General features: G+C 42.3%; 2 protein-coding genes across 2 annotated transcripts in view; one reads left to right on the forward strand and one right to left on the reverse strand.

The window, feature by feature from the left end:
- Positions 1–589: 589 nt before the first annotated feature.
- Positions 590–5,795, forward strand: LOC107220710 (out at first protein). Its single transcript, XM_015659401.2, has 4 exons — positions 590–1,019; positions 1,111–1,224; positions 1,827–2,145; positions 2,692–5,795. Exons 1-4 carry the CDS (start codon positions 921–923, stop codon positions 3,000–3,002), a joined length of 843 nt encoding a protein of 280 aa, XP_015514887.1. The 5' UTR covers positions 590–920; the 3' UTR covers positions 3,003–5,795.
- Positions 4,923–24,427, reverse strand: part of LOC107220696 (putative transcription factor SOX-15) — a 30,326-nt gene continuing 10,821 nt past the window's right edge. Inside the window, exons 3-9 of the mRNA XM_046733518.1 lie at positions 22,355–22,538; positions 21,234–21,504; positions 12,317–12,539; positions 10,309–10,571; positions 9,512–9,726; positions 8,560–8,854; positions 4,923–8,474 (exon numbers count right to left, since the gene is read on the reverse strand). Coding sequence (XP_046589474.1) covers positions 7,876–8,474; positions 8,560–8,854; positions 9,512–9,726; positions 10,309–10,571; positions 12,317–12,539; positions 21,234–21,504; positions 22,355–22,538 — 2,050 coding nt within the window. The 3' untranslated portion in view covers positions 4,923–7,875. The remainder of the gene's footprint in view (positions 8,475–8,559; positions 8,855–9,511; positions 9,727–10,308; positions 10,572–12,316; positions 12,540–21,233; positions 21,505–22,354; positions 22,539–24,427) is intronic.

A 24,427-nucleotide genomic window follows, 5' to 3' on the forward strand; every position in this document is an offset into this window, starting at 1 on the left:
ACCGTTTCAGCCACCAGCAATAAGAAAGTTGCTTATAGATTTGTTAACACGAAAGACTTTAAGTTGTAAATAGTTGTTTACTACAATATTGGGCAATGTTTTGTCACTAGTACTTTGATTTATGAAGTCTATTTCATGTTGAACTTGGAATTACAGAAACACATGACTTTGGTCGTTTTTCATAAGCAATAAATTAACCGACACGTTTGAGGGAATTTCGTTTTTTGTATTAGGGTAAGTTTGAAATACGATTAATCGTCTATTCTGGTAGGCTGATTCGTCAAAAGATGAATACGAGTATTTCGAGGGGAACGTTTGCGATTAAAAATTAATTTGAATCAGCGGTTTTTAAATAAAAAATATACAAGTACATCGAAATATGTGTGAAAACTGAATACCTTAGACTGTGATTGTATCTTTCACAAATCGAAAGACTGTCTAAGAAAATTTTTTACCTTCTATTTTACAAGTACAGTCCGAACAGTTCATCATGAGCAGAGAAACAGTTTTGAATCTGCGCGCTAAATCTAGTGTTTCCCATCTCCGTTCAGATAGCGTAACGGTCGGTACAATCGTTGCGGGGATTTGGGGATTTTGAAGTTCGAAGTACGAAGTTCAAAGTTCGAGCTGCTTCTGGCTGGTATCACTGCTCGTGATTGTGATGATTGTGATTCTACGAGAATGGGTGGGTTGCCCGTGCTAGTGAGGTCTTGGAGTTTGGCGTCTAAGTAAAAAAAGAAACCAAAAAACAAAAGGTAGAGTGCATGAAATGTTGAAGACAGAGATTCGTCAATTGTCTAGCATCATCTCACGTTATTAACGAGTTCCCGGCCGATGCAACAATCGTTACGAAAATATCACCGCGTCCCTTGGGATGCGGCGCTCCTCGTATTCATTTCGAACTCGAATTACTCGACAAAATGAAGACGTTTGGTGAAATAGCACTGGTGTATATTTCGGTGCTGCAATGCCTCTGCGGCGTTTGCATGCCCCATTTATTGATAAACGTGAGGAACCAGGTAATTGCACGCATTTCATTTATCGCAAACCAGATATTGACTTGTTATTTTCTTCGACCCCGAAGGGCTAACCTAAAATGTGATTTTACAGGGTGGAGATATCCTTCTAGAGACGATCTCCTCCAACGTTACTGACGATACTATAAGCCTTGAGTTCCAGCGATCCGATGGCACGCTGGTCACACAGCTCGTAGATTTCAGAAATGTGAGTATAGATGTTCTCGGATTGTTTTTGGCTTCCTGCAGTTCTATGTAATCGATAATAGTTTTCAAGGGCAGAACAGTTCCTGTTGAATTTGACGAATAAAGTTATTCTTCTATAACTAGAATTGAATGTATATAGAAATTGATTACGACTCATGAACTTCAGAATGAAAATGACGAATCAAAAATTATGAAATGAAGTGAATTCTTTTATCCACGTTGTAATTCATTGATTGGTTGATTCAAGTCAGTTGTCATTCAAAACCTATTGTCACTTAGAAATTGTTGAAGAAGAATATTATCGATAAATTGTACAATTATAGAATCTATTCTTGAAATTGTTCCTCCATATCTGAGTCAACTTTCACAGGGAAACATCTCTATTTCAGCTGATCCCTAACGATGTAAGATTTCGATTAAAACTGGCGCAATTGATTACTAGATAAGAGAAATTAGAGATAATGTTGTATCAGAAGAAATTAGCCAAGGTCAACTTAATTAGGTTCAGAATCTTACGACAGATCGGTCTTGTCCGATTCACACAATTGATATCATTATTGCACTTATTTTCATCTGAAATGAGTGTTTGATTTTGAATTGCAGGAGGTGCAGGTGATAAAAGCTTTGGTACTAGGGGAGGAGGAGCGCGGGCAAAATCAGTATCAAGTGATGTGTTTTGTCAATCACTTCTACAAAATGGATTTTATATCATCCGACGCAATGTCTAAGCTGAGGCAAAAAAATCCTGGCACAATTCGTATCGCCGAAGAGGATAGGGGTCATAGTAACTATACTATGGATTTGTTTCTCGACGTATCCAAATCTGGCGTCATCTCTAAGCATGTTGCTACCTTATGTGGAGAAGCTGCTGACACGACCTACACGAGAAACGATGATCTGAAACAATGGGTGCAAAGACCTGGTGAGTAATCGTTTCAGTACATGCTTTGAAAACGTCATCATCTTCGATGAATCAACAAGTTTTTCTGAATGGCATTTTGAACCTAGAATGTCATGAAATTTCCGAGTTAAATCATTTCTGAAAGTTGAGGAAAATACACGGATATTCGCACATCCTTCAGAGTGTGGCATGAACTTTACTTCCTAGAAGGCAGAAAGGTTGAAGAAATTGTTAAAAATTCTTTCGATCGCAATTGAAATGTTCTTCTACATCTGGTTACTTGCAATTCGATAGACACTATATTTTGTCTGATGTTGTTAGATCATCCGTCCTCTTAATCGTCATTGCGATGAATCTGAAACATGGAAAAGTTTAACTCTTCTCTTAGACATGATCAAATATGTTAAACTGCATTTTCATAAATTTCGAACAATACCTGGATTAGTGCGCGAAGTATGCAATGCTATTGAAATATGCCGCGTTATTAGATTCCCAAGTAATATCCCCGATCCATTTCCTCTGATCATTCTGAGAAAAAGACTTACAGTAATTTTGATCAATTGTCAGGTTCTTCGGAAGCAGCCCTTATGGCAACAGCGCGTAACTTCACGACTACCCCAGTCACACAACAGGCGGGGAATGAGTCGAAACCTGTGTCATTGCCCAAATGTGCAGATACGTCAAATTTATGGGCACCCTGTACTTGTTCGTTAGAACTGTGTATAGGCTGGTATCCGTGCGGACTAAAATTCTGCAAGGGTAAAGGTGACGGTAAAAAACCAGCGAGCTCTTACCGCTGCGGAATTAAAACATGCAAGAAGTGTTTTATATTTTCATACTACTCACAATTGAAGCAGAATTGTTTGTGGGACGAATGACATCTGCGAACGTAATAGCTTTAATTTCTACACACCTATTTAGGTCGTAACACTTGAGGCGACATTCACACCAAATAAAGTCTGATGAAAACTGCCTTTGTAGGGATAGGTAGGCCTCTTATCTTCAACGCGAAAAATAATAACTAAATACAACAGTAACATCGAAATTCATCCGACGTTTTGTATCCACTTGGAAAAAGTTTTCATTTCTGTTCATTCGGTCAGGTTGTTTTGTTGAAAGCATTTATTTCAGTTGAGGGAGAGGCCTTTAGTATAATTGGGCGGTAATTATTCTTGCCATTTGAAATTCTTTCTAAATATTTTGGTGTGAATTCAGCGTAAGAAGATCCAAAGAAGTGTGCTGAATATTCGTCAAAGATTAGTACTATTCTGACGTTTGCACGCGGCCATTTGTTGTGTATTAAAAAATAATCCAACGATGAATCTTTCGCTCCCAAGGATACATTGAGGACATCGTGTCACGTGATTTTAGTACATCAACTGATTCGTGCCGTCTTATAAATGGTGCTCTCTCTGTTCTATTGAGAATCTTGAATGGCGTTCGGTAATGCTTCAGTTACTGGTTTGGTTCAGTATCCATTGCCTAACGTTGTACCAGGGTTCGAAGCTACGATCGATGTCAAATGTTTTGGTCGAGATCTAAGTATTTTGCAATAAGGATGCTTCATCTCTCTGTTAACTATTTAAAAAGTGGTCTATGGCAATATTTTGCTGGGTGCTGTTAGACTCTTGCTCGAGGTTAGACCTAAAATTGTACATAAATCAACTAATTAAATTGTTAGCTCGCATAAAATGTTGAGTATGTGATTGAAAATCAAGTTTGATAATTTATTGCAACGATTTTTTTCGTTTAGTTTCATTGAATGGATTGATTGGTAACCCACTTAACGTATTTTGACATTTGTAAGTTATTGGATTGACACAATAAGCATACACAGAAAGGACCAATGTGACTTTTCACAAACACATTCCAAATATATATTAAAATTGCTGTATGCTTTGTGCTAAAAAGCAGTTTCACGGATTTTATTATCTTGGTCAGACTTGGGGTGAAATTTACATCATCTCAATGCAGCATTTCACGTAAATATTATTTTTTTTGCTGTTTAACAGCATCCATACTTTTTTGTTTTGAATGTGGTGAGAATGCAGGATAGATAGAACTTGCAAGTAGATTTACAACATTCGGTGCACCCTCTAGCTTTATTTTTTCATTGAAAATAATTATACCTTCCACAATTTGATTATTTTCATATTCATCACGAAATAACCATTGTCCAAGAGTCAAAATACTCGCCTTCGATTTGAACACTTGATTTAAGTGATTGCTCTCTGAGAATGTTGATTTACTTAAAATTCGATAGAAATACTCTTAGCTTGCATTGAAATGTTTTTTATACCCTCTAATTGACATTCCGAATTATTAATTAAATATTAATGATCACAATAATAGTATTCCTCGCTGCATTATTCATGCCATTCCAATTTTCATTCATCCATATCTATACACGTAATCGTACTTTTAACGATATTTAATAATCATACTTGTTATTTAATTCGCAGTGGGAGAGCTATCAATCCATTTAAATGACATCTATACTTAAAATCACTTTATACACCAAAAAACTGCCATAGATATTTATGATTGTATACTGCAATTGAAATAATCGATACTGTATATTATAATAATTAATTTTAATGAAGCCTTGAATTGAGACAGTGGGCGAGGTAGCTATTCTAGCAATCTAACTACATTAACTTCACGTGTTTTTGCCAAGTGTAGCACAGCTCACTAGGATTGAATAAGGCAATAGGTGCAATTAAAATTATTGATGCTTTAGACTATACAAGTCGTTTTTCTTCGCTTGTAGTGCTTATTGAATATCTTTTTATCGCGACACCGTTTTTACGCACTACAAATGTATCGTTCTCTAAATCCTCTCCGACTTTTCGTTCACGCGTATTGTGAAGAAATTACAATGCCTTGGTTGAAATCGATGAAATGTTCTCTTTTGTGATAGAGATGTGGTTGCGATTCGTAAATCCGTACGAAGAAACTACTTCTATACACATAAATCGTGGTTCACGAATTGCGATTTGAGTATCATGAATAGTCACAGTCAATAGAGAAGTTAATTTTAAGAATATTAAACGAAAGGGTCGGTATAACGCCGGCTGTCACTTTGTTCACCGATGAACACGTCTCGGCAGTGTTAAACTTGAAAAAACGTGAGAGAAAAATGGTGACATTATTATTGTATGTATATAAAAACCAATAGAGTAACGCAGATAGGGACTATAATGGATAATGAAGAAAAATAATCATAAAAATAATAATAGAAATAGTAGTATTACGTAATGCTGAGCTAAATTTTACACAACGCTGTAACGGTATAACTACAGTAATTCTACTAAGTGTAAACTATAAGTATACAATTGGAACTTTCGGTGATAAATCATAGTTCTGTGTATATATGTGCGATACGGAGAAGATATTCACTGGAAAAATTAATATTTATGTAGGTATATGTATAATATACTATATGCCGTACTTCAATATAGGTGTATGAACACATTGTTAATTTTTAATATTTTCCTTCTTTTCATCACTGCAAAGTAAAATTTATCGGTATACAAAGTCAAGTTACGAAAAGTTATATTTATTGTATAACATCACATCACCATGTTTTATGCTTTGCATATAATGTTGTAATTATATACATATTTTTATATACATATATTATATTATATTTAATAAAAAGAAAAACCAGATTCTTTCTCTGCAGCCTTGTGAACTGCCTGAACTAGATTCCTCCCGTATATGCGTCGTAATGATATAGAAACATCGAAAAACTTGATTGATACAATTACGGAAACGCAAAAATTTTTCAATGCAATTGTAAATTATTCGAAATTTCAGTGACTTATTTCAGTTTACTCGCGAAATTGAATTAGGTATATACTATTTCTGTTGACAATTCGTTTCAAAATAAAATATGTCTTGGTATTTTTATTTTGATTGCACGTTGCGTTTCACTGCGTTCAAATAAAACCTTCTTTTTTTTTTCTTAGTTTTACTTGTTCCGAGCTCAACATGTCTCATTTAATCCATCGGAGAAAGAAAAATTTTACACGCGCGTATATGCTCGGTGAAAATATTGTTTATTTTTTTAAAAATACAGTATATATTGTAAAATCTACGCATGCCTCGTTTTCGTACATAATTATCAATCTAGTACAGCGTCTAATTTTTGTCTAACAATCTTTTCTCTATATGTATATCTAGGTATATTTTTTACTTTACTTATAATGAAAATAAGATTTTAGCGAAACCACAGTTCAAACCAGGCAACTCATGATACTGACGGCTGACAAATAATTCTCAAAACTTACAGTTAGTCACGTTCGCCGTTCATGAATGCGTAAATGGAAGTGAACCAACATGGCCGAATTGTGGAGTGATATTGCAAATGAGTACTCGGAAGCTTACTTTCGCGTTCGGTAATAAGAAAAACCCAACAATAAATTATACGAACAACAGAGAATCAAATTATACCGAATTTTAAGAAGTAGCGTGAACCTTCTCCGCATGAGACACTGAATCCGTGGCAAGCCACAGTTTGGCCAGTTTAGAAAATATAATATTTTACGAATAAATTTTTGATTCATTCCTAAGAATGTTTCCTAGCACTATTTTCCGTCCTTCAAAGTCTGGCAAGCTTACACTTGATTCGCTGTACTGATTCGTCGTCTCGAATATATCAGTCTATTATATAATATAATAAGTTATACCAATTTTTCACCGTCATTTACCGAATTTCATCGAGCGAAAAACAGTGCGCGAGAGACAGTCTTAGCGGAAAAAATGTCTACCTGTATCACAATTATGTATATGAAAGATTTAATTCAATTTTTCATCCATTCGTTTTTTTTCTAAGAGTTTGACTTTCCCGATCATTGCTTACAGTCTATCTAATTATCTTCACTTTGCATTTTAATTTCACACTAATAACAATAATAATAGTAATAATAATAATATTAATAATAATAATATTACGAGGGATATATGTATAGGTGTTTTATTTTATAAGAATAATTCAAGCTAATGATTTGATCATAACTTCGTCTAATCAGTGCTAATACTACTTACCAGAATGAAACAATCGATATATAGATGAATATAAATCAGGGCCGTTGCCGTGGCTTCACTCTCCAATAACCTTTCAACTTTTGTACAATTTTCTACCAAGTTTTGTGGCTCAAGGATCGCCCTCGACTCATTGCAGTATCCTCGAGAACTCTCGCTTCGAGGTTGAGGTCACGCTGTCGTTTCTAATCTGTAAATGGGTTATACGTACTTTCCACCAATCGTGGCGCCATGTTACATGCTCGATCTAACAAACGTGAAGAGAAAATTGTCAGGGTATCTATTGCACGAATTTCGTGAATAAGATAAACCAGTGATTGGAGCACAAACTTGATGGAAAATTCAGTAAAATTACAACAATGACAAACCTGCTATGCCGACAGAGTAAAAACATGGTCATATCCAATTTTCGACGAAGCTGAATCAGGGGAAGAAGATGAAGAAGAATTCAAAAACTCAGTCATTTTACTTTTCAGAATTATACCTGTACTCTTTCCATTTCTTATCACCCGGTGCTTTTTTGAATTCTATATCCATTCGATTTTTTTCTTTCGTGATCAGACCAATCCACGTGTCTTCGGAAGTCTGAGGTCAGCGTAAGCTTTGATGACAAGTATGTTATAAAATATACCAAGCATGATCTATTTCACACAATGCATCAAGTTCGTTTTGAATCCGTGACCAGACGAAGAAAATTTATAGAACCTAACTACTGTAGCATGTTTTGCGAACGTCAGCCAGAATAACGCTAAAATCATCATCTGACTTTGACACATGCTCGACACTTTGATTTTGTTGAGAAATTTGCTGTTGTTGCTGTTGTTGTTGCTGCTGTTGTTGTTGTTGTTGTTGTTGTTGTTGCTGTTGCTGCTGCTGCTGCTGTTGTTGCTGGTGCTGATGGTGTTGGTGTTGTTGTTCGTTGTATTTAGCAGCTTCCATGCTCTGGTGGTACTGCTCCATTGAATGTCCGATACTGACGCTAGAGCATTGATTATCCTTATTTGGATCGTCAACAACGCATTGGGCATTCGAGAGATCTAGTTGGCTTTGCTGGGGTGCATAGTATCGCAAGTCGCTAGCATAATTGTGATTATTGTCCATAAGATTTTGGGAAGATAAACTGGAATGAGCTACTGACGTCGGGTGCGGATACTTGAAATATTTTTCAAGTTGCAGGGCTTGGTCTTCTTCATCCTCCCCCATGCCCGGATCCAAGTGCCCCATGATCACTGGCTGCTGACCAGAACCGCCTTCCGACGAGTAATCTTGATGATGAGACATTTGAGAGTATCTGTGGGAGACGTCTGCAGATTTCAAAGAGAGTTAGAGTTACCGCATTGACAGGGAACAGCGAAATTTCACGACTAACAACGTGATGTGATTTCTTACTTGAGCAAATATCTGAAGATCCGCGTATTCCAATCGATTGTTGCCTATTGTTGCATGGGTTGTAATTATTTTCAACGTTAGGTTGCATCGGATAATTATTCGATTTTGTTGACTGGTTATTACTGTAGTGCATTGATTGGTCATGCGGTGAAGCGACTGGTGGGTAAAATGTTCCCGTAACAGATCCGACATTCTCAAAACCTGATCGCAGTTTGTTACATGATACCATCATTCCGTTGGCTATTCCAATCGCTGCTATACTCGAAGTTTGCCTTTCGAAGTTCAGGTAGCTCACCTGCTTGAAAAAAGTTCCATATTCACATTCTGGGTAACATATTATAAACCGGCACAGTGTTTCCATGATTTTTACTGTGACTTGTGTGCCATGGTGGTAGATTAAAAACAAAAAAAATTAAATGAATAAAATAATACAGCGTATGTCAGTTTTCGGTTTGTTCGGGAATAGCTCATTTTTCACTAATCAACCTGGGTGCGCCTTCAGCAGGTCAAACTGCGTCGGAAATGCAAATAGTTAAATATGCGATGCATAGTCATTTGAATGCTAGACTCATTTACGGATCATTGAGCATTCACGGAACGGTTGTGGCTGACTAATCAGTGCGCACAGTGTTGCCTACTGGATGAACTATTTTCCAAGTAACTTCAGCATCAACTGGATCCCGGCTACTTAAAACCGCGCTTCGACCGATCATTGTAACGATCTGGATGCAGAGTTGAATCGAAACTAGCTTTAACATGTCAATACTTGACCGCAGTAGTGCAAAGAGTGCAGCTAAGTCAGACCTAAATATAAAAATCGACTCTTTGTTCATCCGAAAACTATGCTCCTTATGATAATATACCAGTATGAACGAACCAGACTTTACGCTTTGGAATTGACAGTTACGAACGTATGATTATCTGTATGTTAACGTAAGGATGTGATACGTACGGATTTCTTGTATGTCAGAGTATCCGTGTAGATGCCGGTGTTCTGGCAGGACGATATGTTGGCAACGCTGTGAGCGGGATGTAATTGACTGTCCCCACTCATGAAAGCATATCGCTGCTTTGCCTGTTCATGATCGTTGTGCTGCTTGGATGTGCCCTCCATTAAGTCTCTCTCTGGGTCTGGATTTTGTGTCGAAGAAAGGTGTGTCCCATCGCCTACGAGCAAAATACACTTCACCGACTGCTTTCGTCATGTTACAAGTAAAAATTAGCTATGGAAACGCGTGTACACGTATAATTATAACAACAGTCGCTGAGAATGGCGCAACTGGATCTTCAATGAAAATCCTGAAACAGAAATGCACGATATACTCGGAAAAGAGTTGTCACTTTTAAAATACGTTTGCACACCGCCGTCTTGGTGCGCGTCCGTGTTTTACGAATGAGCCCGCAGGTTAATCAGTGTTGGCAAAAACTGTAAACGGAGCAACCGGCTCGTTCCATTTGAAAGTCACCATTATATATTGCAATTTATATTCAATTGGCTGTATGAATATTTATGCCACCATTAATTACCATATATAACCGTTCACATGCTAAGTCGTAGGTAGTTTCTTTTGAACACAACTACCGTGTCCACCCTCCAATTCATAAACATACTTTGTGAGTTTAGTGTATAAAAAAATCGGCAAAATTCATCAAGTATAAATATCCTATCCGAATCGATATATCATATCGACGATCTTAAAATTAGAGATCAGTGACGCGACTACCGTAAATGAAACTTGTCATTGTTACCATCTGGTTCAGGACTGGCGACGGGTGAAATATCTGGCGAGTGGATGATCGGTGTATAAGGACTTCCATAGATTGAGTTATTTTCTGACTTGTACTCTTGCATTGTCTGTTGTTGCTGTTGTTGCTGTTGCTGTTGCTGCTGTTGTTGTTGTTGTTGCTGTTGCTGTTGCTGTTGTTGTTGTTGCTGATGATAGAGAGACGCGATAGGCGAGTGCCCTCCCCAGGACATTTGCGGCATGCTTTGATAGTTATCCATTTTAGTCCTGAAACACAGATCATTTCGTTTCAAGGGTCAACCGTTGTCGCGAATAAATCATCGCGCCTTCTTACGCGGCTTGTGCGATTCTGCAGTGCATATGGAGCTGCGAAATGGCGTTATCACAAATTATTTATCGACCGATTGCGAGCAGATATCGCGGTTCGTTATCGGCAGTCACAAGCAGCTAGCGCAGCGTAAGCGGCTTGGTTATCTCGAGGAAAATAGCGTCAAGCGAAGTCTACGTGGTCAAAGACTATCCTTGATCGTTAGTTTTTCTCGTACGACTACACCTTCTCACCAGCCGGAGTTCGTTCCATCGGCGATAACGCGTTTACGGCGTGAAAGTGCAGTGCATAGATGTAACAACACGCACGTTCAACACCAGTGCTACCCAATCTCTGGAGGAACAGGTACATGCACGTGCATCGTCCTCTCGTAGGACTTTGCAGAAGTGTGAGGCGGGCACTATGCTCACCTCGACCAGCTGGCGTGTAAGTTACCCACTTACTGGGACCCCGGTTATCGCGGTATCGACCATCAAGGGACACCTCGCTTGTCTGAATTGGCTATAATGCTTATATTTCGACGGAGGTCGTGCGGCTCTTCGCTAAACAACCATTGCAACTCAATACTGCTTATCCTAGGATCACTTTCGGAGACGTTATGGTTGCGCGGTCAGAGTTTGCTATAGTTGTGGCCGGTTTTTTATCCATGCAATTACCATAATCATTGCGATTTGGAGCGATGGGTGCAAGTTCACAAATTTCTCGAATCATCGAGGCAAGCACATAAAATGTCTGAATTGCACTTAACGCAATCGCTAGCTGGTATTTTCCGCATAGATCGCTATTTCTTACGGCGTGTTCTTACTATGTTTTAAATGAACTACACAGGATTTCAGAACAGTTTGAACAAGAAGCAAACCCCTTCATGGACCAATTAATCCGTCAAATAATTAAGCAATTTTGAATTTTCAACGGAACTCAAAATATTCTTGGCCTAATGGATAGAGACAAAGAACTAGTGCATTTCTTAGTAGCGATTGCGGTGAAACGTTTGCAGTGATGAAAATTCACATGCATATGACCCGATTCGAACTGAAGAATTCATGGCGCAAAGTGCACCATGACGGAATGAATGAAGTGTATGCACGGAAAGATTTGTACCCTGCAAAGAAGAGTTGTTCAACCTTACGCGAGACCGTAAATTCGCAAAGTGCAATATTTTCACACATCCTTTCTCATACGCGTAGTATTACACTGCAACGTCTTGACGAATGGGCGGATGCAGGGTTGCGCGGGTGAGGCTCGCCGCAGTTGGGGAATCATGAGGCAATTCGCAATCTTTCGTTTCACAATCGTTTCCCACGTCGTTGGTCGAGGAATGGAACGTACGTAAGAGTGTAAGAAACCACCGCGAGGAGGAAGTTCCTTCCAAAAGGATTGCTCGAGTGCTCTGCATGCATTACAAATGGCAAAATTCACGGTGCGTTAGTCGCGTCTGCATTCCGAGCCTGACGAAGCATGCGCTCAAAAACCCAAAACACCCCGCAGATAACGAATTTATACGAGGTATCGAAAGGTGACATCGGTCGTCGAAGAAGTTGAAACAAAACACGCACGCACACACACCGGTTCGACATGTACACCTGAGATTTATACTCACTCCATCAATCAGTCTCTCCATTTTTTGTTACGCCAGATCTGTCGCTCGGCCGACGAGAGGAAATTCATTTTTATATATACTCACATGGAATGATGAATCGTGGGCCCAGCGGGGTTGGGTCTGGAACCAGGGGCGTTTGTTGCGGTAGGTGGTGAGGCCGGGGCCCCCGGGGCTCGCTTCGCGTGTTTTCTGCGACGTGGTCTGTACTTGTAGTTGGGATGTTCCTGCATGTGTATCACCCTCAACCTCTCCGCTTCCTCGACGTAAGGCCGCCTGTCCTGCGGCGTAAGGCCCCGCCATTTCTTTCCTTAAAATCAAACCGTAAGATGAGTAATTTTAATCGTCTTTGCGTGAGATCTCCCGCTCCGATCGTGCCTAAAAAATACAGACATTCTCAACGTATCCTTCACCGGGGGATGATTCTTTTCAAGCTGATCACGATACGAGATAGGCGCCATCATTAGACCCTCGCGTATCCCGTGGTACGTTTAGAATTCCCGAAGGGAATCGACGCACCGGCACGCGCCCGACGCTAATTGCTCGCTTCTCGAGGGCACGCGCATAATTATCATTAAATACGTATAAACGGCGTTTCCCCGGAGTTATCGGGAGGATGGCAAGGGCAGGGGGAACCATCAGGAGCGAGGCGAGGAGGTGCAAGCCAGGAAACACGAAGTTGGATCGGCGAGGCATCCTCGCGAGGTCCAGAGACTAACGAAGGCGGATGTGCCCATAGCTCACGAACGTAGGTTACATACACGAGCTTGCCGGCGTACGGAGGTTGCAGCGCACATGCACAAGGTGGAGAGCACACAGGCCCACGGGGGCGTAGATATGGGTGCGCCGGGCCTCCTGCATCATGGGCACGAACCATTATTTCATGTCCTTCCTTTTGTATTTCATTTCTCGAGGGACCCTCCTGCAACCCCGTGCGTGTGCAGGTTCCAGCTCTCTTCTCAGAGAGAGAGAGGGAGAAATAAAAATCGAAGTAACTACAGGATAGTACCGATAACGACAACGATAATAACGACAGTGGACCGGTTGTGGTTGTAGCTGTAGTTTTCAATAATAATGATAGTAACGATTATAATAACAACAACAGCAACAACAGCAATAATAATGATGATGAGGAGACGAAGAACTTTTTCCCTCCTACAACCATTTCTGTCATCTCGCTTCCTTTTTGCTCGTTTATCGAGGCGCAGTGCTAGCTCCTCTCTAAGCTCCGGTAGATTTAATATTCCTGGGCGCGCTCTCCGAGGAGCGTCACCGTCACCGTCACCCTCGCTGCGTGATTCATCCCACCCGCGCACAACATCGGAGACGACGCCGTATAACGTTCTCCGTTCTCCGTTCTCGTTAAGTATTGTAATGGCTACTAGTTTCTTCGCCCCCTTCTTCCCTCTGCCCCCCTCCCCCCATCCTCGATCTTTTCTTTTACTCCTTTTTCTAACCATTTTTTACATCTTCCGTTTCCCTCGCCTCGAGGAACGGAACTTGCGAGTTATATACGTAGCTATATCTAGACGTCTTTTTGTAACTTGTACGATAAATTTTCCCTCATTGTAAGTATAATGTGGGTATACAGATACGCAGATGCTTACGGGAAATGGAGGAAAGAACGTAGAGCAGAAATGAAAATTTGATTTCGTTGGTATTATTTTATAAAACAGAGTGTCTTCTTGGGTTGTAATTAAATCGCGAATATCACATGGCGACGGAAAGAAATTGATTGATTGAACCGGTGGGCCGACAAAATATAGTTCACGAATCGGGTATTTTCTTTTTCGAACCATTTTTAGTACGTACCTGTGTGCACATGATATTACATTCTTACGTGAATTCCGAAATAGCGAGTCGATTTATTCAGCCCGAGTTTTAGTAAAAATTTGACCAAATAATTTTTGTGATTTTTCAGCGAATCTTCGTACAGATTTGGTAAGAAGCTTCCGAAATTTCACGAGGATTTTTACGAGTGTGTAGTAATTAGAACTTATGTTCTTGACGAATTATAGATTCGTCAATTGGTAAAAAAGATTTTTCATGCGTGGCTTGATAACCGTGACACCTTTACGCATTTTGAAAAAGTGAATCCTGTCCGTCCATCCGGCTTATAATTTCTTGGTCTCTTTCTTTTTCTTCCTCTTTCGAGATATATTTTGGGTCCGATAGATCGTCGGGTAGGTCGAACGAATTGTCGTAGAGATTGGATGCTCGAGGATACAGAAACGTGTTCCTTTTTCTTCTACAATCGGCTTATCGGAATCTCGAGAATAATTAAGGTTCCCACCCACGACAGTTCCACGAGATCAGGGATATTACGTAGCGCATGGCAAAGCCTTACGTGCGCCCCGTTTACATATCGGACAATCTCTGTGCATAAGCTAATTTAATAATACCAATTAGAAATTTAGTATTCCTCCGACGATCATGCGAGCCTCGATCGAAGACGCATCAAATTCCGCTCCGATAATGCCCGGCGACAATTTCGGAGCGGGCCGGTTCGACAGACTGACAAACCGATCGAGAGATTGCTCCAGATCTAATTATGATTACACGCGGCTGTAAGTGTGTGCGACATAATGGTAAGGATAGGTAGACACATCCGACAGTCGGGGCAGCACGGCTCTCTTTCCTCTCCGTCAATATCCGATTCACACCGACGGCGCGACGTTCGAGAAATTAATTCGACGGAGAATCGACGAAGAAAAGTTACGGACCCCCCCGCTGATGCGAAATGCGACAAAGTCGCCTCCCGGGGCCCGGCCGTGACGTCTTTGTCCGGCGGGAAAGTAACTGTCAAACTTGATGCGAGTGTCGTAGCGTCAGGCGTCGTCGTCTCTATACCGCAGGCGGTTTTTCCCCATATACCCACCTACCGGCTTCACCCTGTCGTACACGGGGCAGGTATGCGTCCGAGTGGCGGAGGATATGCCTTACACGTGGACCGCGAGTCGGGCTCGCGTTATGCGCGACTCCTCCCAAGTCTGAGAGCAGGCCAACAGTCCCTGCTGAGGCTTCGTGAACGCTAAACACCGACACGGGGCAACACAACAAAGATACATCACGGGACGGGAGACGTATTATTAATGGTGACAGTGGGCGACCCAGGTTGGGCGGGGTGCTTGGGCCGCCGATGTGGGCCTCGCCGAGCCTTAGCGGGTCTCTTCGCTCTTCGCTCTTCGGCAACGATCTCGACCTCCAGCTTATTGCGCTTACGTTAACTTTGGCCCCGGTATTGTCAAACAAGCCCTTCTCGGATTCGCGAGTTTTATCTCATCGTCAGCCTTTCACGCCTGTAGAAGCTGTGCTTTGTCCGAAATCGAGTAAATTTCTTTACTCCGCTTGGTAAGATTTCAATCATCGCGAACAGTTATGATCGAATCGGTAGTGGATTTTCATAGCGTAAATATAGAATTCATTTGCAAAATTTATAAACGATACAGTTTTGAAAAATTAATTTTTCTTGGACAACATACTCACACCTTACACCAAAGTTTGTTATCAGTTTGGCGTGTAAGCTCGCCAAAGACTGTGCGATTTATTCCCAAAAAAATGTAAACACGAAAAACTGTAAACGGTAAAATATCACGCAAACTTCTTTGCTACAAAATCACAGCGCGGTTTTATCACAAGCTTGACTTTGAACAGCGGCAGAAGTACGACGTTAAGATCAGCTTTTCACGTCGAGAGCGCGTAATTCGAGTTCCGTAGTGGGAATCGGTCTGGATGTTCTTGAAGATCGCATGCCTACTGCGTTAGTTCACAATCATTGAGCCCGTCGTGTCCTCGACGTATTAGTTACACGGTAGATATACGTCGTGCATAGACAATAGGTGGCTGGTGTGAATCGCGATCCGGTTAGCTAAGAATAAAATATTTTAGCGGATATTAAGTAGGTCAGCGTAGCCTGGCTTCTGGCTCCTGGCTGCTGGCCGCTGGCTGGCTGCTTCCAGTAGTCAGACAACAAAGAGTCACTCGCACCGTCCGGGTGAGGAATCGGCCGAATGCATCTATACGCACACACGTGTCACCGCGCGATTCTCCGGAGGCATAAGCGGCTTGTTCGCGGCGAAGAGAACCGGCGACCAGTCGATTCGCACGGAGGACTCCTGCCGACGTCCGTGATCCTAGGCGGAGAGACGGCTGAAGGTAGTCAAGCAGTCGGGCAGGCTGCAGCCTCCCGCAGGAGGAGAGGAGAGGAGAGATCGCCCGCTCGTAAATCCCCCGCGATTTATCTCCCCATTCATTTTTTCTGACATTCAAATCCCGCGGCACCGACTCTCGGCCCGCGGGGTGAAACGCGGCTGCTGCGGGATGCGCGGGAGGCCGCACATGTATGCGTGTTCCAAGGTAGAAACATCGGAGGACTCGAGGAGCACGGCTATACCGGAGAGATTGAATTATCATCGCATTTTCACGGAATATACAGAAGAATCTTACCTCTCGGGCTGAGGTAAATAGTCGGCGTGTGTCGTAACCTCAGGGCTGCGACGATGGCGAAGGAGGAGGAGGAGGAGGTCGAGGTGGAGGTGGAGGTGGAGGCTGTCTGCAGTCCGCGGTGTGTTAGTAAGGAAGGGTGCGGCTCGGGCGCACTCCGCCTCATTACCTGGCATTCTATGCAGAGGTCTGCGCTTATGGCTTATTATTGCTTAGCTTAGCCTGCAGAGAGGAGCGAAGCTTCGTCCCTCGGCCGCCGCGTCTGCCCCATCCGATCATCTCTGTCTCTTCATTTTATATGTATGCGCAATTATTGGGTCCTCTTCGCCGTCCGCCCGCGTCCCGACTCGCCCGATCTTGTCGCCGCCCGATCATCGGGCCCGCTAGACAGAAAAACAATTTCCAAAACCTCCAGGTCGCCCGGAGTTTCCTGCATTAACGGATCACCGGCAAGGTGACCGTTTTTCAGTCCTACGAATCCCTAGATCTCCGCTTTTGGAGCCTGATATTCAAATAAAAAACATCGTCAATACCACCAGGCTCAAGTTTTTTCCCAGCGATATTTGTTTCCGTCGATTTGGACATGCTGTTTTCGATTTTTTGTCCATGATGCGTTTTTTTCTTAGTTACTCTGAAGATGTCCTCAAGGGAAATTTCAGAAAAACCGTTTGAAATGAAGAAGTTCAGGCCGTCTGATCCTTCTTTATGCTTCATTATAGACCCTAGCAACTTTTGGGTGTGAAGTACAACTGATCAAATATAACAAAGTATAATGCAGAGGCGCGTTTCTTTCATGGACAATTATTTCCATGAAAATGACAGCCGACGTAATTCGTTCGTTACACGTACTGAAAATTTTAGGATTCAAACAAAAACCGATATCATCTTCAACGCCCGAAAGTATAACAAGACGCCTGCACGGCAGAGCTGAGATCCATGTCCCTTGGCGCGCGTGCTTCGTGCAGCAGGGGTCGTTACTCATGTCAAATTAAATTTTTTTCTCTCTTTTCGTTCTTATAACTCAGCGCCTGCTTCGTAAAGCCGGGGCCGTTAATTAACCGCCGCGTCGACAGTAGGCGCTTGTAATTAGAATAATATATAGTAAGTTATGAATTCTGCAGTGACCATTGGGTATGTAATATACGGTGACTTTAGAGGCGAGGCGCGTGGGCAAGTTTTTTCTGATTTGCAAAATTTCACATCCCTCATCAGCGGCTACTCGAAATTTCTCACCATGCTTTAATTGGTACGAAATTTTTTTAATTCGCATGAAATCATGTTACGTAAACGCACCAATGTCTAATCTCAAGTGGATGAATGTACTCCTGCACCTTCTTAATCAAAAGTTAGATAGAAAACAAGAATCTTTTAAACAATCTGCAGTAATATTGTCAGGGCCAATGTTATAAGCGAAGACGAATGAAACGACATACTTACTATATGTAGTACAAATGAATCTGTCCAAATTCTGATAACACTAGCTAAGATATTAAGAATTTTAGAAAACGTTTCATAATTAAAATATTTAAAATGATTATTTTTAATCCGATTTCGACGTTGAGAAATCTCATATCACAGAATAGTTATAACACATGATTTTTATCGTTGATTTTAATCGTTGTTATATCGTAATCATAAAAATATCTGTTTTTGTCCATGCTAGAGACACTATATGCAAAATTTTTCTCAAACAATATCTGGAGATCTCTGTGGTAAACAAAATAAGCCCAAAATCACTCGAATCGGACGAAAGCACCAGAGTTTCTTCATTTTGAACGGTTAAATTATAAAACCTTTTCTCCAATTGTCGATATCGTATTATTAGCTTGTATTATATTCGGATTAGGGTATATTCATATCCGTTACGTAGTGCGGACTTTGAATTGTTCGTGTTCACTATCATTGGTGCAAATAACATTACTGGAGTTTTTTAAAAAACTTTTTGCTCTGTCCATAACTTTTCTTTCACACCGTCGAGTCCATTGATTTGTTTCGAATTGATGCCGTGCAATAGTCGCACGAGTAGGTATATCACAGCTCAAATGAAATAGTAACAATTACGATTTGACTAACTAAAAGTGTTGACTGAATTCACAATGTCGCACGATTTGAAAAACATTACCAGAATTCGCTTACACTTACAGTCCCAAAAAGTGTCAAAAGGTGAACCTGAAAATCTGATTCGAACTGCAGAATTGAAAAATCAGGCGTATAGTTTTTAATCGCATAACGGTGAAGTCCTCGACCTGCAGGGCAAAACGAGCGTGTGCCACAAAGTCTGACTGACTCGTTCTAAGAACCATAGGATAATTTCTAATGTTGACATACGCCCCGAAAGAAAGACCGGCTAACGGTTGGCAATGATTAATAAAGATGCGCAGGCACGCGTGTCGCCGGATATAAGGCCCACACAGTACACCAAAGCGCCATCCAGCGTTTTATACACCCGATGTGCTCGGCCGGAGTGCAGCACTTGCGCAGCTTGCCAACCAGCTCGTTCCACGAGGTTCAACCACGGCTGTGAATTTGGTTCCAAAGTTGCACGCACGCACACCTTCGCCCTGACGACGTCGACGGCGACGACGGCGACGAACTTTTACATACGTCGCTGTTAAAACGCGTGCGCCTGTGTGCAGCTCCGCAATACGGACGGACGGACGGACGGACGAAAGGCTGGCGGACGGATGGACGGGGAATGGACATCAGACGTACAGCACGCGCATGAATATGTAGGATGTCTGGAAAAAAGAAAAGCCTCGTTCCGATGGGGGGCCCTCCGCGGGTGCAGGAGGCGACACCCGACGCGCATAGCAATCGCCGACGCGTCATGCCAATAACATTAACCAAATCGCCTAATACACCGATTTTCATCTGATAAACTTATAATGCCGCCTGGGTGGCAAGGGACCCAGAACCGTCCTGACTGACGAGGAAATATTCAGGCCTGTAATATTCACTCACGGAGTCAATTCGAAATGACTGGAAGTCGAGCGTTGAACCCGTACCCTTCGGAAGTCACTTGGAAATTCGTTACACGTAGAAGAACTTCGAACGTTTAGGAATCAAAAGAAAATCATTCGAATTCGAGGTACTTTTTAACGTTAGAAATCGCTGAGAAGTGAAGTAGAAGAACTCCAAACGTTTGCGAATCGCTTGAAAATCACCGACTACTCACCCAAGCGGTTCTTAAGCGAATAGCCTCGAGAGAAGTATCGAAAAACGGAGTTACGAGCACAAGTTTTTATCGCACGACGAGCTGCAGCCGGTTTCGTAAGCAAAGATTAGAACGTTCGTAATCATACGATTTAGCAAAAGCAAAAAATCTTTGATCTTCCGAGAGTAATTAATTGTGAGAAATCGAAATCTTGTTGAATTCAGATGAAGTATACGATGCGATGTCGATTTTGAAGAGGAATAGGTATACCTCCTTGAATAATTTCGAATTTGTAAAATCAGCGTCGCTCCCGTCACGATAAGGCGATTTCCAACCGCTTGCATTAAGTAGTTTAGTTTCACGACCTGCAACGGCGAAGGATCCAGCTCGTACATCAAGACATTACGGGACATGTTATTTCGCGTGGAACATTATAGACACATCAAAGGCTCGGCCAAGACTCGCCGGAGACTTGTGGCTGTCAGAGAAACAAGTGTAGGTGTCGATACTCCGCTTACTATACTTACGTCAAAATTATAACCGACTCATATTTATTGGCGCGAAAGAAAAGACAAGATGGAAAAAGAAGCGAAAGAGAAGAATAAAACTTAATCCGGAATCCCCACTGTGAACGGGCTGAACCTTTACGCAGCGTTTATTTATGAATGTCTAGAACTTCAGAGGGCAAAAAAAGCACATAGTTGTCAAAATTTGACGATCTTGGTACGCTGGTTAGAGCAGGAAAGCTGCCGTACGCTTTGGAGTTGCATTCAATTTGAAAACATTTTTGAGATATTGCATCGTAAATCAAAATGTAAATCTGATTGACTCGGATGTTTATAGTTCAATTATCAATCAAAATAATTACGACTAAAATGACTTGATTGAATTTTTTTTTTTTTGGGTTGAATCCCTCTATTCCCATCACCAGAGACTTTTTTTAGATAACCCTCGTGGCCGAATTTCGTACAGTGAAACATTAACACAGAACTTTAGGTAAAACCTTGAACCGTAATTCGTTTTAAAAAAATCAACCATTTCAGCAGAGTTCTTATTCAGTCCTAAACCGAAAGGTGAGACTTGCCGAGTCTCCGTGACGCCACAGTAACCTCCGGGTCGATTCGAGGCCGGAAGTAACAGTTTTCTCTAGCGCGAAGCTCTGTTCGCGAAGTTGATCATCGGCTCGAGAAGGCGGTGGGTATATCAGCCATTGTGGCGTATACGCGTACAGTTAAAGGGTTACGGAACAACGAGGTCAGAGCGGCAGGCCGCAATCAGATTTTCTCGCGGTAGACGCATACATGTAAAAGACGTGGCTGCACGCCGCCTCGACCGTATCGAATTACTTACATGTACATACATAATATATAATATGTATACAAGTATATATGCGGAGGTCTTACTCACCGAGCATCTTGCTGAGGTCGGCGTTATGGAGGTCAGGATTTTCGTCGGCCAATTTCTTTCGCTCAACCTTCGCCCACACCATGAAAGCGTTCATGGGCCTCCGTATGCGCTGCTCCTTCAGGCTCCGTTGGGCGGAACTTCCCGGATGGCACATTTTCACCCCGGACTGCATCGAGGGAATACCCTGCTGATAGTCGAGTGGTGGTCCTGATGCCAGCCAGGACATATCCTCCAAGCGCTGCTGGGCCTGGCCGCTCAGCATGCTCGGAATCTGCGCGCGATTCATCATCGTTTTGACTTTTTTTCTTTGTTTGTTTGTTTGTTTTTTTTTCAAAGGTTAGCTGATCATATTTAAAATTTGGTGTTCACTGGTCGGTGAAATCTTTTGAGATCTCACGAAATTTCCGGGAGGTGACCCATTGGGCAAGTGGTATCATCGCTCTTTTGCAATTCACAAAGAAGCAAGACGTTCGACATTCGACGAACATAGGCTCAACTGAATCCCGTGTAAAATTGAACGGTTGTTACGAAATTCTTTTTTCCCCTTGACTTAATAACCAATTTGTCCGAGCGAGATACGACGACGGAACTAAATCGTCCTTTGTCAATTTTATTGCACGCCTCGGACCACGACGTATACCCATACCTACGTATACCTACGGTTACGCAGCACCGATGTCATTTCTTTTTTCACAACCATCAATTTGTCACAGGTATAGCATGTCAATGTCTGTCCGCTTTATTGCCCCACCAATGAGACCGTCCACCACTAGCCCAGGAGTCCAGACTCTGGTGTCTAAAATAGCTCGAGTGTCCAACCACAAACCCATAACGCTTTCGGCGTCCGTCTAAGGTCTACGATAATTCATCGTATTATACAATCCAAGGTTATAAACTAGCCGAACAAGAGACTTTTCACCAGCTCGGCCACCAACCGTGGCTCGAATAACCGCTTCAAAGCCGACACGGAGTCTCTATTCTTACACGAAACTCGGAATTCTTTCATATCAGGTACTATTCTAACAAGAGAAACCGATATCCAAATCACGAATGTACTCGCTCGAACGGCTACGCAAAACAAAAAAATAAACAACAACAAAAAAAATACAATAATACCGTACTGGTATTATCTGGGCGTCAACTGGCATCGGACTCTCGCTGGCGTCGATTCCGGCGTCGATATCGTAGGCCCTGGACGTCGGGGTGGCGTAGAGAGAAGAATGAAGAGCCAGGAGACCCGGAGATCCTCCGTAGCTGGTTACAGGCGGAGGGGTCAATTCGCTCCTGTCGTAGTTGTCCAGCATACTGAAACGGGAAAGAGAAGAGAAACGTCTGAGTGTATAACATCGATGATTTGCGAGCGGTGTATAAAATGGAGCAAGGGCCCCAGCGAATTGCGAGGACTCTGATCAGCTGATATAGACGTAACAACGACTCGAGTGACTGAACATGACGACTCGATACCGCAAGTGTATAATACAAATGTTCATTAACCGGATCGTTCGCCACATCGAGATGCACTGAAAATACTGGGGGAGGAATATCGGATGCGGCCGCAGTTTCCGCCGCTCCTTACCATTTTTCTTGTACCATTGGGTTATACCGAGCGGAACGTAGGTACGGCATTCGCAAGTAAATACGAGTCCGTCAATCACCTTGGGCAAAACAGTTGATCGACATGAATGAACCGTCGAAGGCCATCGCATGGCATTCCCACGATTGTCCTTACCTACCGCGTAATACGCCGGTTCGAGTACAAATGCAGTACAGCTCGAGAAGTCGCACCCGCATCATTCGGCGTTTGGAGTGTGCGTTGAAACGGCCAAGTCGCATGCACGTCTGCGGGCCCACACTCTGTAACCTCATATAATGGCTATTGTTTCGCTCTCCGTAGCGAGATGCTGATCCAGGGGGTAAAAAACTCGTGGCATTTTCATTCAGTAAGGAGTTCAGTGACTGCACGCTTTACTATACGCTATCAGCTGAACGTAGACGGACTCCCTTCTCGATCTACTTCGGTCCGATCCTTTGGGCTGGCCTGGGCCTCTCGGCCAGTACGTGAGAACGCGATCGGGCGACTGATCGGTTACGGGTTGGGTTTCTCAATCGGATCGGTTATCGGCTGATGACCGACCCGATCATCGCCCCGAGGGTCGGCCGTCTATAAGGGTTTTCTGGCGTCCCGGAAACCTCCGGACGTAATCGTTTGCGGTATACTTTACGCAAGGGGAAATAAATCCGCGGTGTATATGAATCGAGGAGGGCGATCTAGATTTCAGGAGACGAGTGCGCCTCGACGCTGGTATTGTGAAAGGACCGAGAAAATCGGTGTGAAATCTCAGGGCGGAAGTCGGAACTGGGGCGCTACTAGATTGTAATCTAATCTAGCGCGGTCATAATCGTGCGTGTATCTCGACTATACGTTGCACGGCCCTTCGTTGGCATTTCTCTGGATCTGGAAGCTACGCGCGGTGTATTAAGTGATTAATTAGTCTTCGCTCGAACCAACTTTGAAGCGAGCCGTGTTGTACAGGGTTCGTGTGGAACTTTTGCCCAGCGAACACAGTGCCACTTTCTACTTTGATCAAATATTATTCCGTCAAAAATTGTGTTGGTAATGATGCTCGCTATCCTCGATCCACTCAATTTTTTCTAATGCACCGTGCATTTTCACGAGCCATTGTTTTGTCGCGGAAAACTTACGGTATTAATTTCTTTCGCAGTATTCATCGGCCGATTATCCTTGTTCGTTATATCTGTGAGTTTGAATCCACTGCGTTCAGAGTCTTTTCACTAAAATCACACAACAGTGCGATACTAATTCACAAATCTGTAGGGTTAATCAAAAGTTCAATCACTTTTAAGACTCGAATTGCCACTGATAACACGACTTTTATTACAGTTCTGCTGCCAGGGAATCATCGAAGAATAAAACTCGATCCATAATTACCGGGAATAATAAAACGCTACGACAGTTCGATAATATCATCAATCACTTCTCATATTTTCTTGTTACATGTTGTTACATGCAAATATAATTCGAAATCCACCCAGCAATAAATTGGACCTTCAGGGTGAGCAAGTTGAAAGTGAATTCTTTGGCTTGGTTTATCGATGGTACGACGTTTACAGACAATAAAATTGATTTTTTACAATCGCATCAAGACCCGGCGCGTTGTTCGCCACGTGTGACC

This window comes from Neodiprion lecontei, chromosome 3, assembly GCF_021901455.1.
Source record: "Neodiprion lecontei isolate iyNeoLeco1 chromosome 3, iyNeoLeco1.1, whole genome shotgun sequence".
Lineage (NCBI taxonomy): Eukaryota > Metazoa > Arthropoda > Insecta > Hymenoptera > Diprionidae > Neodiprion > Neodiprion lecontei.

Bases quoted from the DNA above. Each gene is read 5' to 3' on its own strand.
- LOC107220710 (XM_015659401.2), top strand. From the start codon at position 921: ATGAAGACGTTTGGTGAAATAGCACTGGTGTATATTTCGGTGCTGCAA. The intron at 1,225-1,826 runs GTGAGTATAGAT...TTTGAATTGCAG, and splicing joins AGCTCGTAGATTTCAGAAAT to GAGGTGCAGGTGATAAAAGC. The intron at 2,146-2,691 runs GTGAGTAATCGT...ATCAATTGTCAG, and splicing joins ACAATGGGTGCAAAGACCTG to GTTCTTCGGAAGCAGCCCTT.